The sequence below is a fragment of the Ursus maritimus genome, unplaced genomic scaffold, assembly GCF_017311325.1.
Source record: "Ursus maritimus isolate PB19 unplaced genomic scaffold, ASM1731132v1 scaffold_35, whole genome shotgun sequence".
Classification (NCBI taxonomy): Eukaryota; Metazoa; Chordata; class Mammalia; order Carnivora; family Ursidae; genus Ursus; species Ursus maritimus.
In genome coordinates this window covers 7,538,490-7,558,360 of record NW_024426119.1, presented here as the reverse complement: position 1 = coordinate 7,558,360, position 19,871 = coordinate 7,538,490, and the positions used below count along the sequence as shown (strand labels likewise).

At 37.7% G+C, this 19,871-nt stretch overlaps 1 protein-coding gene across 1 annotated transcript in view; it reads left to right on the top strand.

Annotated features, from left to right (window-relative positions):
* Positions 1–19,871, top strand: part of INO80 (INO80 complex ATPase subunit) — a 99,239-nt gene that overhangs the window by 28,654 nt on the left and 50,714 nt on the right. Inside the window, exons 15-23 of the mRNA XM_008702234.2 lie at positions 437–579; positions 1,712–1,796; positions 2,782–2,899; positions 3,844–3,929; positions 6,945–7,112; positions 7,328–7,461; positions 8,710–8,777; positions 9,476–9,569; positions 10,332–10,503. Coding sequence (XP_008700456.2) covers positions 437–579; positions 1,712–1,796; positions 2,782–2,899; positions 3,844–3,929; positions 6,945–7,112; positions 7,328–7,461; positions 8,710–8,777; positions 9,476–9,569; positions 10,332–10,503 — 1,068 coding nt within the window. The remainder of the gene's footprint in view (positions 1–436; positions 580–1,711; positions 1,797–2,781; positions 2,900–3,843; positions 3,930–6,944; positions 7,113–7,327; positions 7,462–8,709; positions 8,778–9,475; positions 9,570–10,331; positions 10,504–19,871) is intronic.

Genomic DNA, 19,871 nt, shown 5'->3' with positions numbered 1-19,871 from the left:
GTAACTTTCAGCTTATTGCATATACACATATGCCCATGCATACACACACACACACATACATATGCAATCATTTCTCCATTTTATTTGAGTAATTTCTTGTGTATAAAATCTTGTATATATTTCTAGACACTAGGCCAGTGCACTTTTTTTCTTCTACAACACTTTTCTCATTATAGACAATCAGCTGGACTTAAAGTCCAGGATTAAGTAAGAACTCTTAAATAAGCTGAAGATTAATGTTTAACATGGTCTGTAATTAAGGAGTACTTTAAAAACAGTTATGGTTTAATTCAGTTTACATCTGCTACGTAGGAGAAGCACATCTTTAGTAGGACTGTCTTAAACTTCTTAGAAGCCTTAGAAGATAAAATCCATTCCTCATTATCTTATGAATTATTAGGTACCTATTTTCATTCTTCCCTTCTTGTATTTACAGAAGACCCTCTACACTCAGGATGCCCCCTTCCATGTGGTTATCACCAGCTACCAGCTGGTGGTGCAGGATGTAAAGTACTTCCAGCGGGTCAAGTGGCAGTACATGGTATTGGATGAGGCCCAGGCACTCAAGAGTAGTTCCAGGTAACATGATTAATAGAAACCAAACTCTGTAGACTGAGGCTGTGTAGATATATAAATATAGGATATAGACATATGTATACACACAGGTGAATAAAGATCAGAGAGGTTTCAGAACATGGCATGATACGTTCTCTGCAAGTGCCATGTATCTGACCAGAAAGCAAAAATTTCCTTTTGCATTTTACATGGAATACAAATATCAATGTTTAGAATACAGGGTTTTTCTTAACTTCTATTTCTCTACTCAATAATTATTGCATCTTAATAGGTCTTTGTTCTTCCAGGAACATTTTTGTAGGAGAAGGCTTGTCCGCCCTTTGATTCAGGGAACATTTCGAACAAGAGATCTTAGGAGGAAGTAGAATATTACATTTTATAGATTGTAGGTTCTGTCTGTGTTATGCAGGTTGTCCTAGTCCCTGATTGGTTATTAGAGCCCCAGGATCTTTTTTATTGGAAGTTACATGTTTAAAATATTCTATTACCTTCAAAGTAACAAACTGAATACTAAGTTGGTGTTTGACTTTAAAGTATTACTCAGTGGTATTAAATGTTGCATTTGATGCATTTTTATTAACTCTTGGTGAGCCCCTAAGACTTTCTTGGAAATCCATTTTAACTGACAGGATGGTACTTTCTATCCTCTGATGGTCATTACTTCATATTCTGCTCTTCTGAAGTAGGACATGCTTACTGCTGGGAGCAATATACTCCTTTTGCATTTTCTTCTCACACCCTTCTCCTTTCTCCATTGATCTCTCTAAACTCACACTGGAAGCGCACAGATTAATAATTGTAAAGCTTTCTACTACAGATAAATACCTTATAATTAAGTGGCTCGTGTCAACAAAACTGACCAGAGGTAGTAGAGCACTTTGTTAAGCCAGAAAGGATCCTACTCTGCCCATTTGAGAGCTATTTTTTCTAAACCCGAATACCATGTTTTCTGTATGCAGGAGTCATTTTCTGTCCTCAGCTTTGTTGAATAATATTTTTCAGTGTGTACACGGTGGAGTACTTGATTCTGGGTGTTTGGCAGTTTTTTGGAAAGCATGTTTAGAAATACAGGATCTTAGTAGGGTGAAGAAAGATTTACTGCTAACTTGGAATTTCTAATTCATTTACTGAACAGTGTTCGTTGGAAGATTCTCTTGCAGTTCCAGTGTCGGAATCGGCTTTTGCTAACTGGGACCCCAATTCAGAACACCATGGCAGAGGTAGGCATTAGTAAAGGCTTCAGTTTTCTGTCTGCATTAAACAGAATGGGTCTAGCACAGAATAGAATTCTTTTCCCATGCCCACCTGGAATATTAACTGCTCTGTACAAGTTATAATCCCCACATAAAAGGAAGAGTTTGACCATAGTTTGCCCTAAATGGGTTTTCTGGGCATCATTCCTATTTTATTATTCTCTGGCATGGGCAAATAAATTAATGTATTCCTTTGTATTTATGGAATAAATAGTGACTACATTAGGAATGTTACCTATCTAATGCGGAGATGTTTTTGTGACAGAATGAAAAGGTTAATATTCTTTGGCACTGAGAGGAGCTAAAATTCCTTATTTAGAAAAGATAAATGATCATCTAGAACAGGAGTCAGAAAACTTTCTGTAAAGAGCGAGACAGTAAATTTTTTTCTCAGATAGTAAATATTTTACACCATAGGCCATATTGCTGCTATTGCAGCTGCTCAGCCTTGCCATTCTAATGTGAAAGCAGCCATAGATGACACATAAGGGAATAGATGTAGCTATGTTCCAGTAAAACTTTATTTATAAAAATAGTTGGCAAACCAGCCTTGGCATCATAGGCCATAATTTACTGACTCCTGATTAAGAGTTACTATTAGCAAGTTATGCGAGTTCAGATTGTGTTCGGTTGTGAAATGGATTTTTTAATGTATAAAATCTTTAAAACTATCCCATTGCAAAATATGAGCAGGACTTTTACTTTCAGACTTTTAGTTTGAAATTAATTGAGAAATAATCTTATTTTGCTATTGCATCTTAGAAAATAAGGGTTGGTTGATGAGGCATGTGCTTCCACACTCATTCTTTTTCGCCCACTTGCCCACACTTACATCTGTTCCTAGACACACACACACACACCTGCAACTTTCACTCTCTCCAAACCCTTGTCATATCCTCACACACTGTCATTTTGTTGTTCTACAGTTATTTCACATTTCTTCTGTTTCCAGCTCTGGGCTCTGCTGCATTTCATTATGCCAACATTATTTGATTCACATGAGGAATTTAATGAATGGTTTTCCAAGGACATTGAGAGCCACGCCGAAAACAAATCCGCAATTGATGAGAGTGAGTGCTTTTATGAACTCTCTTTCTTTCTGCCTATTAGTGTAGGCTACCACATAATTGAATATTTTCTTCTATTAAAGAGTTTTTCTTCCAGTATTCATAGAAGGATCGGGGGCGGGGGGTAGTTTTTTCTCTTATTAAGTATGTGCTTTGTTCATGTTTAAAAGAGCCGAAAGGACTAATACAGGTGATACTGCTGTACTGTTGACTATTGAATCAAGGTAGAACAGGCAGAGTTCAAAAAGTGCCACATTTTGGCTTATAGTATCCTCATTTTCCATGTAGATCCTGAAAAATTCATATCAGAATGATATTCCTTATGGAATGAGGTGAGGTTTTTTATCCTGTGAGAAAAACAGAAATATTAGAGGGGTCATTTTTGTGATTTTTCTAATATATATTAGGATTTGTTTCTACTGTGAATATTTTAAACCTTATTTATCAATAATTTTGACCTTGTTGAATAATATCTTTTAAGAGAGTTATGAAGTGTTTATTACATAGATATGAACTGACATCTACCAACTATTAGAAAAGTCCTAAAGTCATTTCTTATACTGCAATTTGTTAATTTGCTGACATACTTTGAAAAAATATTTTTAGAGGAACACTGGGAGGCCCAGAGAGCAGATATCAATAACAGGGTTATTGATAAAATGATCCTAAAACAGTCTGAAGGTGAATTCGAATGAAAATAAAGTTGTCCTTGCTGGTGTGAGTAAATGATAGAAAAATGCATTTGCCCCATCAACTATAGGTGGATGCTATGGAAATTCAGACTCCTTGGTTTCCTCCTTGAGGAAAAAATTAAGTTTTAGTCGTCTTTCAAAGGTTCATTAAGCCAAAAAGTATAGGGACATTTTAGTGAGAGATCATGATATTTCTTTTGTTTGTGTTAAGTCAATATAATGTATTATTTGTCGGGGGGCCTCCTGGCATTTCAGATCAACTCTCTCGATTACACATGATCTTGAAGCCATTTATGCTGAGGAGAATCAAGAAAGATGTAGAAAATGAATTGTCTGACAAGGTAAGGAAAGAAGACTTCATTAGTTTAAGCCTTAATAGGCACCACCTTAGGGTTCCAGGACAAAAAAAATTCCTTGGTAAATGTTTAGTTGAAGGGTGATTAGTTCGATTGAGAGAGGACCGTTAAACTTGAGTGGATCAAAGAAGACTTAAAATGAGTCAGACAACCAAGGCAGGTAATATTGTTTCTTCTTTTTGTTTTATACTTTTTATTATGGTGAATTTGAGACATTACAAAAGTAGAAAAAATAGTATAATGAACCCTCTTGTAACCACCATACAGCTTCAACAGTGATTAACTCATTTCCATCCCCGTCCCTCTAGATTATTCTGAAGCAAATCTCAGATGTCTTTTATTTCATTTACAAATATTTTCATCTGTACTCTATAAGATTTAGTCTTTTTTTTTTTAAGGATTTAGTCTTTTTAAAAATACATAACCAGGTGGCACCTGGGTGGTTCAGTCGTTAAGTGTCTGCCTTCGGCCCAGGGCGTGATCCCAGGATCCTGGGATCGAGCCCCGCATTGGGCTCCCTGCTCCACTGGGAGCCTGCTTCTCCTTTTCCCACTCCCCCCGCTTGTGTTCCCTCTCTCGCTGGCTCTTTCTCTCTCTCTCTCTGTCAAATAAATAAATAATTATTTATTATTATTTATTAAAAAAAATAAATTTATTTAATTTATCACCTCTGCTAAAGGAGACAGTAATTCCATTATACTATCACATATCCAGTCATTGCTCAGCTATCCCCATTTGTCCAGGTGTGTGTTTCTCTCTCTTCCCTCTCTGTCCCTCCAAGTTCTGTTCTCTGCCTCCCTCTATCTCTGTTAAAGAATTAAAGATTTTTGAAATCAGAATCCAAGCAAGGCCCACACATAGCATTTGGGTGATAAGTGTCTTAATTATCTTTTAGTCTCCCTACTTTTTTCCCTTGTTGAAGAAACTGAGTTATTTGTCCTATAGAGTTTCCCACATGTAGGATTTTGCTAACCGCATCATTGTGGTGTTGTCTAACATGTTGTGTGGTCTCCTGTATTTCTGTAAGCTAAGCATTAGATTTAGAAGCTTAATGTGCTTCGGGTTTTAATATTTTTTCCTTATACTAAGCCAATAATTTTGGTTTGTTGGGGTGTCCAGCTGGCTTAGTCAGTGCAACTCTTGATCTTGGGGTTGTGAGTTCAAGCCCCACGTTTGGTGTAGAGATGACTTAAAAATAAAAGCTTAAATTTAAAAAAATTTTTGTTTTTAATTTATAAATATCTTTTTTTGAATCCTTACCAAACTTCTCTTGTTTTTTTCTTATCTTCTGTGAATCCTCCCTATATTTTCCTTTCTTCTTTTTTTCCTCCCAGTTCCCAGTCCTTCTTTTCCCCATCTACCATAGATTCCACCTGTTTCTCACAATTCTTCTTTCTACCCAAAAGGCATCTCTCAAGGTTCTTGATAATATCAGGTGGTTCTCCTTTATCACTGCCAAAAGGTTAGATTATTTTGAAATTAGTAACTCACTTTGAAAGATTGTGGTGGGGATGTACACCTTTAAAATGTGGAGTACCTTTTTGTACCTTCGTTTTATTTATTTTTAAGAAATCTTGATGACTATTTTGTGAACCTGGCTGACTTTAACTAAATAGCAGTGTTGCACAGATATACCTGATAGAAGGAAAATACTTTATAAAACAGTGAATCCTTTTATATCAGAAAGGGCTTAAAAAACTATAGCGGTGTCATAATTTTTGTTATTTGGTGGTGAGTAGGGAGGTGATCAGAAGATGTAGTATGGTTCTTAATCACTGTGCATAGTATTTTCCTCAAGATTTCTTAAACATCAGTATTGTTTCTGATCTATTTTTAAATAGTATATTTCTTTATTAAACTCTTATTGCCTGCTAGCCACTGATATATAAAGATGTAGTATCCAGGTTCTATTCAGATTTCCAAGGGAGATGAATACATAACCAACTAATACTGTATCAGAAGAGATACAGTGATTATCTATGTGAAGTATAATGGGAACACAGATAAGGGAGTACTTCTGTTAGGGAAGGTTAGAGAAGGCATCAAAGCAGAAATGACTTGTGAGGTAGGTCTGGAATAATGAATTGGCATTTACTAGGAAACTAGTAAGCAGGTGTTAGGCGACAGGAGCAATGTGAACAAAGGTAGAGCAACATTCAGATAGGTAGCATGTTTAGCAGACTTTATTCAGAGCATTGTTGCTAGGGTATATAGGAGGACGTGGTGATGAGACTGGGATAGTAGGGTTGGTTAGAGTATGGGAGACCTTCTCTTCCTACCAGAGAATTTTTAATATGTTACTATAGACAGTAATGTACATTGAAGGTTTTTTAGCAGTTGGAATCACCTTATAATATTTGTATGGAAAGTTTCTTAGAACCACTGAAGACTGTATAGGCAGGAAGACACACCCCCTTTTCCCCCAGATAGTAACAGTCTAATATGATGAGATTCTGCAGTAAGACAATGGGAGTGGTCAGAAAGGATGATTATTAGAGGTTAATTTCCTGGTGGATTTGAGGGACTTAGGAAATGATAGAACATGGGCATGAGAAGGAGAAAAATCAGAGCTGGTTGAAATTTGTTTTTGGGTGACTGAGTGAGTGGTAATGCTGTAATCAATTTAGTAAATTCTGGAAAAGATTTTTTTTCCCCGCTGACTCTGAGTGGTACGATTGTAATGGGTAGTTGAAAATATGGGGCTGGGAATATTAGGGAAAGTGTTTTTGCAAGTCGCTGCAATGGATTACAGTTGGTGCTATTGAAAATGGAAGAGATTTCTCAGGGCGAGCATGTAGAGTGGGTGACAGGGAAAAGTGTCAAGAAAAGAATATTTTTCTGGATAATTAGCCACATCACAAATTTATAGAGATAGTGAGTTTCTAGAGATATGTATATTGTCTGTTCAATCATAATCTGGCTTGCATGTGTTTCTTATGCTGATACTGAATTCTCTTAGAAACTGGTTTTCAAAATATAAATGTCCTCATTGATTTTTAGATTGAGATTCTAATGTATTGCCAACTGACCAGCCGACAGAAGCTGCTATATCAGGCACTAAAGAACAAAATTTCTATTGAGGATTTATTACAGTCTTCTATGGGCTCTACCCAGCAAGCACAGACCACCACCAGCAGCCTCATGAATCTGGTCATGCAGTTTAGAAAGGTAAGATTTTAGGTCAGCAGCCTTGGACTTGTCTCATTAACCCATTTCAAGAAGAAGGCTCTAACCTTGGTCAGATAAGCAAAGGCTGTTAAAAAGAGATGAAATGAGAAAGTATATTCACAAAGGTAAGCATTAAATGTTTGGGATGCCCCAAACATTTCTGAGAGTGATGTCTGCATGTGTCAGTGGTGTCTTGTCATTTTCCTTTCTCTTAGGTGTGTAATCACCCAGAGTTATTTGAACGACAAGAAACTTGGTCTCCATTTCATATTTCCCTAAAGCCATACCAGATTTCTAAGTTTATCTACCGTCATGGACAGATCAGGGTCTTCAACCATTCACGAGACAGGTGAGCACGTACTAATATCTGTTTATTCTAGGGTGTTTTTGTAATTTGGGGTTTTGCGGCTTAGTGCTTTTGGGGGTTTAGTGGAGAGTGTTTGAGTTCCCCAACAATGAGGTATTTAAGCCTAGGGTGGACAACTATTTATTGAGGGACATTGTGAGTAGGAATCTGTGCAGTATCAAGTGTTTAATTGGATGACCTTAATAGCTCTAGCCACTTCTGGTTGCTTTTCTGATTGGGGAATGCGCACGTGTGTGCATATATGTACTTGTACGAGGACAGAACACCGTATGTCTCTGCTCCAGTACTGAAATTGTTTTTCAGTGGCTTATTTTATACTTGGAATAGCACTTGTGGGAGAACTGATTGGATTTCAGATTAATCAAATTTACCTTCCTCCCAGAATCAGCAGTGACGGATTTGGTTAAAGGTGAAATGTAATATGCTAGAGACGAGTTCCATTCAGAAGAAGTGTGCAGGTCCATTCTACACATGGGAGTGAGGATATGCATGGCTTCTGGATTTTTTAACAAGCTCCCAAAGGATTTTTGTGCACATCATAATTTGAGAATCATGGATTTAGAAAGTTCCATCTGTAGAGAAAAAATATAAGCACCATTACCAAAATAATCATCAACAATATTTAGCCTAATGAAACTGAAGTTGAGACACATTTCTTGGGTTTAATAAGAATTCTTTGTTTATGGGATGCCTGGATGGCTCAGTCGATTAAGTCTCTGACTCTTGATCTCAGGTCAGGTCATGATCTCAGGGTCATGGGATTGAACCCCGTGTCTGGCTCCCTGCTCAGCTGGGAGTCTGCTGGCGATTCTCTCCCTCTGTCCCTGCTCCCATGCTCTCTCTCTCTGTAAAATAAATAAATATTTTTAAAATCTTTGTCTGTGATAACTCCCAGGGTATTACTCAACTAGATGGGCAGGGGGAAACAGACCAGAGTTGTAGTGCTATTTGTTTCATATGGTATATGGCAACTTACAGCTTTGAACTGTGATTCTCTGAAATGAAATGAGACTACTTTGAATTTGTATTACTTCCTTTTATCTATATTAATTACTTAGCACTGTACTTGGTACATGCCATGAGTTTTGCCTGGTAATATGGCAGCAGACCTCTTAAAAGTAGAAACAGTTTCAAATCTAAAAGATTCTTTTTAGTGTTGGACCTCCAATCTAGTTCATTTCCCAGTATTTATATTTAGGTTTGGATTTGATTTATTTACTGATTTTACAGGTGGTTAAGGGTTCTTCTTTCTCCGTTTGCACCAGACTACATCCAGCAGTCTCTCTTTCACAGAAAAGGTAGGTGTTTTGATTTGGGGGAAGGAAAGTATGCCAGGGATTTAGTAGGATGCTCTTTGTTTTGCTGAGTGATTGATTTTCAATTAGCAATGGTTTTGCCTGCACGCTAGGTCTTTATTTATAAAGTCTTAATAAGCTTTAAGTAAATTAGTTGTCTTCATTTGTAGATGCTATGATTTGTGGCTATAACAAGAAGCAATGAAAAATTATTACATTGACCTTCCATCTTTATTTTATACCTGCCTCTTAAGAGTTTCTTACACCCTTGAAACTTGACAGAGACAGTGCAGGACTTTCATTAATGTGACTTAGTTCCTTCCTCTTTAGTCTAAGGGAAAGGAGCAGCTCACCTTTGAGCATTGTCCATGGTATTGAGGCAGAGGTTCAGGATCTTTCAACTCTATGCTTTTCTTGCCACGATGAAAAGAGAATGGCAATTAGCCGAGGATCCAAAAAGCCCAAAGGTAGCTGATGAGCCACCTCCACTCTGGCCCATATATGCCATATCTCGTAGGTCTGCCTCTCCCGCTTGCGACTGTAGTACACAAATGTGACACCCTGACTTTCATCATAGTGGCTGGGTCAGAACCTTTAGGTACCTTTTCATTCTTGAACAGAAAGACAGCAGTTCAGTAGCTTTAGTTGACTGTTACCTCTTGGCTTGCTGTTGGGTTTAACTTTGTTCTTTGGTATTCCAGGTGTTAATGAAGAAAGCTGTTTCTCCTTCCTTCGCTTTATTGATGTATCTCCAGCAGAAATGGCAAACCTCATGCTTCAGGGACTTTTGGCCAGGTGAGAAGTTTGTGTAATTTGATGAGAGAGCAGTTGGGAATAAACAGGCAGAGACTTTGAACTGTGAAACTAAATACTTAATATTGGAGCCTCTTATTTTTTTCTTGTTAAGAGTAAAGATTTTTATAAGGGAAACACAGTTTTCTTTTGATTATTTAATAATCGCACGATGCTTCATGATATACCTTAAATACAAATTATTTCGGCTCTCCCCCCAAATGCTACCAGAAGGTCTTTAAGTCTTCGTAATTTCTAGTTAGTCTTCTGTGTTGTATTTGCTTCTGCAGGGCAGATGATGGCTAGTGAGTCCTTCACTTGGTAGTGATTGCAGCATAGCCTGCCTTAAGTATTCTGGGAAACTTAGTTCTGTGTTCTTTTTCTTTGGAATAATGGTTTTCACTTAAGTCGTTATTTTGTATTTATGTAATAAATAGCGACCTTGTTAGAAAAGTTTATCTCCCTAATTATGAGGATGTTTTTGTAATAGAATTTTTGTGATAGAGTTAAATATTCTTTAATACTGAGTGGAGCTTTACAGAAGATTTTAGTTTTCATAGTAGCAAACCAGGTCATGCCAGAGATAGAATTTATAGAAGAAAAGTGTGAAATGGCTTCATCTGAAAGTAGGGAAGAACTGTTTCTAAAATGCTCAAGATGTACAAAAGAGACACATAAATGAAAGACAAGGTTCCTCGCTGCTCTGAACTACCCTCAAACCTCCATGGAGCACTGAATAAGCATGTCTGCTGTGGTCTGTTTCAGATGGTTAGCTCTTTTCCTGTCTCTGAAAGCCTCCTACAGGCTCCATCAGCTGCGCTCCTGGGGAGAGCCAGAAGGGGAGAACCAGCAGAGATATCTGAGAAACAAGGATTTCCTTCTTGGGGTTAACTTTCCACTCTCCTTTCCCAACCTTTGCAGCTGCCCTTTGTTAAAGGTAAGCACTTATTTCAGCTTCAGCTCTCCATAGTAGTACTCACTTCCCTTCTCTTTGCATCAGTCAAAGGAATAATAAAGTCAGTGATGACCTCATGGAGCCAAAAGTTCCTAGAGGAGTGGGAGCGGTGTACTGAGTCATAACTTACTATCACTTCATAGACGTGTTGTAGATGTATGGAGATATATAGATATATAGTGTGTGTGCATGTGTGTATATTTAATATATATTTTGTATATAACTTTACTGTAAAGTTCACAGAATTTAAATGTACAACTCTTTGAATTTATCAATGTGGATACACTTACGTAACGACTAGATTATACCTAGATTAAGGTATAGAACGTTTCCAGCACCCAGAAGTCTCCCTCATGCATCTTCCCATTTAATACCTCCATTTCAGAACAAACCAACAAAATAACTGTTCTATCACCATAGATTATTTTTGCCTGTTTTTGACCTTAATGTAAATGGAATCATCCAGTATGTGCACTTTTGTGTCCATATTATGTCTGTGAGATGCATCCACATTGCATTGTAGCATTCTTTTGTAATACTATGAAGTAAGCCATTGTCCGAATAGACCACAATTTATTAACCTGTACTACTGTTCGTGGCTATTTAGGTTGCTTCCACTTGGGGGCTATTGTAAATAAAAGTGCAATGCATATTCTTGTACATGTCTTCTGATAAATGTAAGCACCAATTTTTTGGGGTTTATATCTAGGCATGAGATTGCTGTATCACCAGGTATATGTATGTTTAGATTTAGTAGCCACTACCAAGCCTTTTTCCAAAATGGTTTTAGAAATTTATACTCCTACTAGCAATATGAGAAGTTTGCTGCTGTTCATCGTCCTTGCCAGTACCTGATATTGTCAGTCCATTTTGTTGCATTTGTAGTGTTACCTCGTTATCTCGATTTTAAATTGCATTTCCATGAAAAATAATGATGTTGAACACTTTTTCATATAGTTGTTCTGGCCATTGTAGAGTAGGTGAGAGAGAAAGTGACAGGAAATAACGTTATAGATGTAGGTCCAGATCAGTACTTGCAAGGATTTGGATTTTATTCTGAATGAAATGGGTAACACTGGAGAGTTTTGAAAAGAGATTTGTATATCTATATGTTACAGTCCTTCAACAAAATTAAAACTTAAGAAGGCAGGATGTTTTCCTTGGGTCCTCTAAAAAATGTAATGGGTCATTAGTCTTACAGTTCATTGCTATTGAATGCTGGATATTCTTTGGTTGGATCTGGTATTTGCCCCCTGTACACTGAAGAACCCATGTGACTTCTTTCTCTTTTCCCAATTGGTTTCTTAAGCATTGCTCCATGTGCTTTTTTGGACTCTGGAGAGAAGATCGGTAATTCAGAAAGGAGAATAGAATTAGGTTCCAGTCCTGTTGGAATAATGTAGTCAGTGGTGGCAGGGCAACTTCCTACTAATGAAATATTGCTGTAGCTGGTCAAGAGTTGCTTAACTTCCTGTAGACTGGTTCACCTACATCTGGTAATTTATATTACTATATAGTTATAAATTGTTGCTAGTTTTATTTTTGGTACAGGAAGCACCATTCTCCGATGGGTTTATTATGTCTTCTTATGTAGACACCTGCATCTTACTAAACACTCAAAGATCCTCCTTCCCTTATTTGTATTCTTCTGCTTTCTGAAAATACAGTAGTGTATTCATTGTGTCTGTTCAGTGAGGTCCTTGTATCAGTTAATGAATTTCCTGAGAAATTCAGGTATGGGCCATATGCCTTATGGGAAATTGGTAGTGAAATCTGTAAGGTTATCTCATTGAAGTTAGATTCACTTTCATTTCCTCTTTAATTTTATTTCATGCTGTGGATGGACATTTGCTCTCATAGGGGCTTACCATGTACACAACCAGTAGGTCGCAGGTGACTTAAAGCTAGTTCTGTATGTGTAGAAACACTGCTCTGCTTTTGGTTTCATCATCCTTAGCTCCCAACATGTATATATTGAAATATCAACCAGGCAGTGTATTTTGCCAGAGTTTGTTGATCTGTTTTAAGAACTTGTTGCTTTCAACCAAGCAGAATGATCTTTACATGGTATCTAGTCTTAAAGATTGACCTAACTTCTGAATAAAGAATTATTTTCTTGAGACTCCATGTGTAACAATTAATAAAAATATAATAAAGCCCATTATATCTGTGGCTTTTGAAGTGTGACCATAGCTCAAGAATATTTTTTAAGAATATTTTATATCACCACCTAGTAAGTATGTAGATAAACGAAATACTAAATACATGTACATAAATTTTTATAACAAAATATTCACAAAACAATACTTCATGTGCAATGAACTCTGATTTTTTTCTTTTGTTCTTTTTTTTCTTAATGTTAGGTTAGAATCTACTAAAAAATGATTTCATGACCCTTACTAATCACAGTTTGAAAAATGCAACATTATATGACCTCATACTATTAGAATAGTCAGAGGACTAGAAAAATAGAGTCACCATGTAGAAGATTCTGGATCATTCTTTTTAATAGTAAGAACAAAACTGACTTTTGAAACTTAAGGAAGAGTTTCACTTTCAGAAGTTTCTCCGAGACTTGAATGCACATATGGAATCAGAGTTTTTTGTTTTCACAGGAAATAGACTTATAACTAACTATGCTTACTGTTTTCAGTAAATGTCCTGACAGTATAACTTGAGATTATTTGCTATAATTCAAATGGTGAATTACAAACTTAAGAAGGATGAGAAAAGTCTTGAAAGATTAGAAAAAGACAGACATAAATGTGGGGTCCATCTTAAAGCTTGTGGGGGTAGGAAGAAAATTTGGGAATGATAACCAGTACCCTAATGAAGTTATTAGGGAAGTTAAAAAATTTTTTTTTCTAACAAAATTAATTAGCAACTATTTGAATTTATGATTCTCAGAAGCAGCTAACTTGATTCTGAAAAGATGAGCATTTGCTTTGCTTTAGTAAATAACAAGCCAAGTAGATTAGAGAGGCAGAAGTAATCAATACAGCATATTAAACTTTTTTTTTTTTTTAAGATTTTATGTATTTATTTGACAGAGAGACAGCCAGCGAGAGAGGGAACACAAGCAGGGGGAGTGGGAGAGGAAGAAGCAGGCTCATAGCAGAGGAGCCTGATGTGGGGCTCGATCCCAGAACGCCGGGATCACGCCCTGAGCCGGAGGCAGATGCTTAACCGCTGTGCCACCCAGGCGCCCCAGCATATTAAACTTTTTATATCTTCTCTTTTGTTGCCTTAGCTGTCCTTCTAGAGCTACTAACATGCATATGGGAAAGTGCACAGATCATAAGTGTACATAGAGCTGAGTTACTTCACAAACACTCCTGGAACTCCGGAAGTCCCTTGTGCCCACTTCATTCACTTTTCCTCTCCGCTGCCTTGCCTTCCCAAGCGTTACTGTGCGTGATTTGAGTGATTCCTAGTTTTTGTTGTTACAGATACTACTGTTGTGAGTGACAAATATTTGGGTGATTCCTAGTTTTTGTTTTTACAAATACTACTGTTGTGAGTATTACCGTAAACATCTTTTAGTGAAAATTCACATGCAGTTTGTAGGGTATAGATCGAGTAATCAAATTGCTGGGTCATAGAGTATGCATATGGTCATCTTCAACAGATAATGCCAGTTTTCTTAAACAATTGTATCAGTGTTTTCACTCTCAGTAACAGCATATTAGAGGTTCGAGTTGTTCCACATCCTTGCCAGAATGTTGTATTATTTGTTCATTTTAGCAGCCTTTCTGTGTGGTTTTATCTCGTTGTGGCTTTAAATTACATTTCCCTTATGAATAATGATGTTGAATAACCTTTCCTAATGCTTCTTAGCCATTTGGATAACCTCCTTTATGAACTCTTATTGAAGATCTTGCTTATTTTTCTGTGAGGCTGTCTGTTTTCATAGTGATTTGTAGTCCTTATGTATCACAGACGATATTCTGTTCTGCAGCTTACTTTTGCACTCAGTGGTGTCTTTTGTTAAATAGTTAGCATTTTGTGTCTTGTTGAAGAAATCTTTGCCTATATACAAAGGTCATGAAGGTAATCCTCTACGTTTTTCTCCCAAAGTTTTATTTATTTATTTATTTATTTACCTTTCACATTCCAATCTACAGGGAATTGTGGTGGTGTTTTAGTCTGTGGTGAGGATTTTTTTTTTTTTTTTTTTTTTTTTACATATAGATATCCATATCCATTTGACACAGATCCATTTATTGAAAAGATCGTCTTTACTTCCCTCCGCATCACTTTTGCCAGATACGTGGCTGTATATGTATGAGTCTGTTTCTGGGCGCTTTTTGTTCCAATGGTCTATTTTGCTGTCCTTGAACTGTACCACCCTGTCCGAACTATAGCTTCATAATAAGTCTTGATGACTGGCAGCACAGATCTTCTAGCTTCATCTCTCATCAGTATTGCCTTGGCTGTTCTTAGCTTTTTGCATTCTTATGTAAATTTTAGAATCAGCTTATAAATCTTATTTTAAACTCTTAAGCATTGTAGATATATAGGCCACTGGTCCCCAAATGTTTTTTGATTATGTCCCCCTGTTATTAAAATATATTTAATCCATTTTGACTATACCTGTGTATTATTTTCTTTAAAATGATACACTTGGACTAATGTGTAAATATTATTTACCTTGTGAATCTTGCATATGAAGCTTTGTAGACCACTAGTCTAGATAGTAAAAGAAGCCTAATTGAGTAAGGAATGGTGATAGAGAGGAGGACCCAGTATTTACTGGGGGAAGTACTCCTTTTTCTTGACACACCCTTTTCTTTTTCTCTCTTAATGCTGTTTTTAATTGTTCAGTACTAAGGCCAATTGGAGTGAATGGGTGTATCAGTCTATATGTCAGAAGACCTGACTGATCGAATGAATCTCTGGTGGTAGAATGTGATATTGGCTTAATGATCAGGGGTTGTCGGATGCTCCTTTTTTTCTGGTCAGACTACCTTTAGAATTGCCTCCTTTCAATGTCAGTCTGCTCCCACAGAGAGCATATGTAATTACTGTTGTTTACCAACCTGTTAGTCAGCAGTGTCTATTGTGGGCAAGGTGTGTTAGCAGTCACGGTCCCTGTTTTCTGGTTTGAAAAATCATTCATGCATGTAGTAAAAACACACACATTTTAAAAGACTTTATTTTTTATTTTTTAAAACATCTATTTATTTGAGAGAAAATACACGGTGGGAGGGGGAGGTGCAGAGGGAGAGAGAGAATCTTGAGCAGACTCCCAACTGTGTGGGGCCGGGGATAGAGCTCAATCTCACAACCCTGAGATTGTGACCTGAACCAATACCAAGAGTTGGGCACTTAACCGACCGAGCCACCCAGGCGTCTCTTAGAAAGACTTTAAAAACAAAAATGACTGAAGATAAGAGTTGAAAGAAGACATAATTAACTGCCAGATTGATGGTGGATGATTAATGGTAAAGTTCAGAATGGGAAATCGCCTTAGATTGAAATGGACAAAAAAGTCTTTCTAGAAATGGTGTTGTTTTATTTTTTTTTTAATATTTTATTTATTTATTTGGAGAGAGAGAGGGAGGAAGAGTGAGCAGGAGTGGGTGAGGGACAGGGGAGAGGGAAGAGCAGGCTCCCTGCTCCAGGGAGTCTGACATGGGGCTCGATCCCAGGACCCTGAGATCATGAGGTGAAGGCAGATGCTTAACTGTCTGAGCCACCCAGGTGTCTGAAATGTTGTTTTCGTTGGACTTTGAGTGATAGAGATCTGGGTAAGAGGAAGGATATACCAAGTTAAAGACTGGAGCTAAACAAAAGAAAGGGCCAGAAAGGTAAGTTGTAGGAGTCTTTAAATGCCAGTCTGTTGGGGTTCAGATATTAAACCAGGAGTTTTAGCCTTTTTTTGGCTTATGTTATTATATAGATGCTATAGTTGTAGTCTTGGGGAAATAAACTTTTGGTGGCTACTATCAAGCCACTGGAAGGAGTAATTTGGTAGCCAGTTTCAGGAAGGCCACTTAATCACTCAAATCACAAGCACAGCAGTGGGGATCTCGGTCATTGGTATTTAATAAAGATTAATCTCAGTGTGTGATGTCACGAAAGACGGGACACCAGGGGTCCGTGTTAAGGAGGATGTTTTTTTGTTTTGTTTTGTTTTTTAAAGATTTTATTTATTTATTCGACAGAGAGAGACAGCCAGCGAGAGAGGGAACACAAGCAGGGGGAGTGGGAGAGGAAGAAGCAGGCTCACAGAGGAAGAGCCTGATGTGGGGCTCGATCCCGTAACGCCGGGGTCACGCCCCGAGCCGAAGGCAGACGCTCAACCGCTGTGCCACCCAGGCGCCCCAAGGAGGATGTTAAACAAAGGTTGCAATGGTAGTAACTAAATGTGAGGAAGGGTCAGTGGAGCGCTTGGGTGGCACAGCTGGTTAAGCCCCCGCTCTTGAGTTCTGCTCTGGTTATGCTATCATGGTTGTGAGATTGAGCCCTGTGCAGAGTCTACTTAAGACTCTCTCTCCTTCTTTCTCTCCCTGCCCCCCCCCCAAAATAAATAAATAAATCTTAAAGAGAGGGTCAAGGGACTCTGATTTGGATATGGATGATTATTGTCAGTGAAGGAATCACTTCCAAAACCCAGAGTTCAAGAGAAGATCCAAAAGAATGATAAATTCTTTTTTTAAGTTTAAAGCAGATACACCGGGATAAGATTAGTAGCTTTTGTTGTTGTGAGTGTACATAGAAGACAGAAGACCCAGGTGGAGGGATTTACAGGGAGAGGGATTCTGGTTAGAAAGTGTAGAGAGCACATGAAGTGTGCAATGAAGTGTGACAGTCAAAAAGAATAGGGAAGTATTTCAGGAGGGACACTGGGTTTAAGTCAAAGTTGAGTTTGTAGGGGAGAGGAGACTCAGATTTGAAGATTAAAATGGAAGAAGCCTGCAAAGAAGGAAATTGAACGTGAGAGAGAGACGACTGGGGGGATTGCAAAGTGGTTAACTACCCTTTTTATGTGGTAGAAAACTCCAGTAAATACTGGTGGGAGCTCTATAATTAATGGAAAGGTACTCTCTACCACAAAGAAAGTTTTGCTAATTCTAGAAGCTCTGAAACTAAGCTTAACATGAAAAAAGAAAGTGTTACTAAGCAGTGCTTTCGTTTTATTTTTTATTTTATTGTTTTGTCATTCCTTTTTCTTCCCCAAGTGAGAACACAGTTCATGTGTTTGTATATTTTATATAGTCCCTCTTGTCTTTGCGGACTTGCACAAAAAAAGTTAAGTAAATGTTTCCTGAATGATTTAATAGTGGTGCTTTGTATTGTATTTGTGTTGGTTTTCCCTTTGGAATTTGATGTGTATTCTCATCTGAGGGAATGTTCTCCAGCCTAAAATTATAACATCAGTATTTAAAATAGAATTTTGTGAAAAGTTCTAACATTCCTTTGGAGGTCAAGAAATGTGGGATTGGTAACTTGTTTGATCACTCATTGATTTTATCATACATCAGTTGTTTTTACCCTGCAGTTTCTGTTGATCAGGAACTTGGGAGCAACTTAGCTAGGTGAGTGTAGCTCAGAAAATCTTACAAAGTTCCAGTCAAGATGTCAGCTAAGGTTACAGTTATTTGAAAGATTGGCTAGAGCATAGGATTTACTTCCAAGTATCTTATTTACATGCTTAGGAAGGTGATGCTGGCTATTGGCTGGAGGCCTCAGTTTCTTGCTGTGTGGACTTTTCCATGGGGCTGCTTGAGTGTCCTCATGACATGGCAGCTGGCTTCCCCCAGGGTAAGTGATGAGAGAGAGAGAGCAAGCGAGGAAGAGGCACAGTGCCTTTTACGATCTAGTTTTAGGAATCCTAGGAGAGGGGAAGGAACTAGGCTCTACCTTTTAAAGAGAAAGCTACCAAAGAATTTGTGAACATATCTTAAAATGACCAGAGCCTCTTACTGTTGGGCTGATGCCTTTATATTGGGTATTTCATTGTAAAGTTTGTTCTGGTATTCCTAGTTCTGAGATTTTGGCCTAGGCTATTGATGGGTTCTGAGTGTGACATCATGAAAGTTCTTAAATTGATTAAAGGCTGTTGGTGTCTCTCCCTGCACTCCGTGTCACTCATCTTGTTCACAGTTTTATTAGCCACAGCAGTGTCAGCTGGGGAGAATATTAAATACTGGATGATATCTGGCTTTCATCTTCAGCAGAAATTCACTGCAAAGTCCTTGTAGGCAAAATATTTTCATTGCAATCTCTGTTGTATTCTGTATCTTGCATTTTCATTTGATTTGCCACCTTAATTCTGATTATGTAACCTTGATTATTTATGAAGAGATGCTATTTCTCCAACTCGTTGCTTTGCTTTCTTTTGTAGTCCTAAAAAGTGGAATAGCCTTGTTTTTATGCAAGGTAAATACCAATTGTGTTTCAAAGTTTTGGGGGGAGTGGGTCACCTGGCTGGCTCAGCCAGTGGAGCGTGCGACTCTTGATCTTGATGTCGTGAGTTTGAGCCCACGTTGAGTATAGAGATTACTTAAAAAAATAAAATCTTTAAAACAACAACAAAGTTTTGATGAAAGAACATAGGAATGATTCCATGTTCAAGTTCCATTTTTAAAGGTGAAGTTTGGGGGTATTTCTTTTCTTTTCTTTTCTTTTCTTTTCTTTTCTTTCTTTTTTCTTTTCTTTTTTCTTTTCTTTTCTTTTCTTTTTTTTCCTTCCTTCCTTCCTTCCTTCCTTCCTTCCTTCCTTCCTTCCTTCATTTCTCTGCCCATCATGGGGCTCAAACTCACAGCCCTTAGATCAAGGGTGGCATGCTCTACCGACTGAGCCAGCCAGGCACCTTTGGGGTTATTCTTGAGTGTATAGACCTGAGAGCAAAGAGAAGAGGAAATGCTAAAATTGGAAGCAAGTGTAGAATTCTTTCTCTTGTACTATTCAAATGACAATTTCAAGTAAAATTCCTTTGGAGCTACCACATTAGCTTTGAATTAATGTTTCCATATGCAGCTTTGTCCTCTTATTGCAGACAATTCTTCATTCTCTTCTGCGCCTTCATTTGTTTTATAAAGAGTGGTAGTTATTGTTCCAGCAGCCTGTCTCCCAAATACAGCTTCCTACCATCAGATCAGGTAAAGGCTTTGTTCTTATTCCTCTAAGAAGACAGGTAATGAGTGTTGACTTGGCTACATGTTGTCATCTTGTTCCTGGTAAGCTACCTCAGATCCCATACTACTGAGTCATTCGGCAATCTAACCCAGTCCTCACCTCATTCTTTCCCATTGTGAATATGAATGAATGTGGGCAGTGAGAAGCTTTCTTCCAGGGGTGCCCGTAAAACCCTTGTTCTCACTCTGCAGTGAATGTTAGGTTTG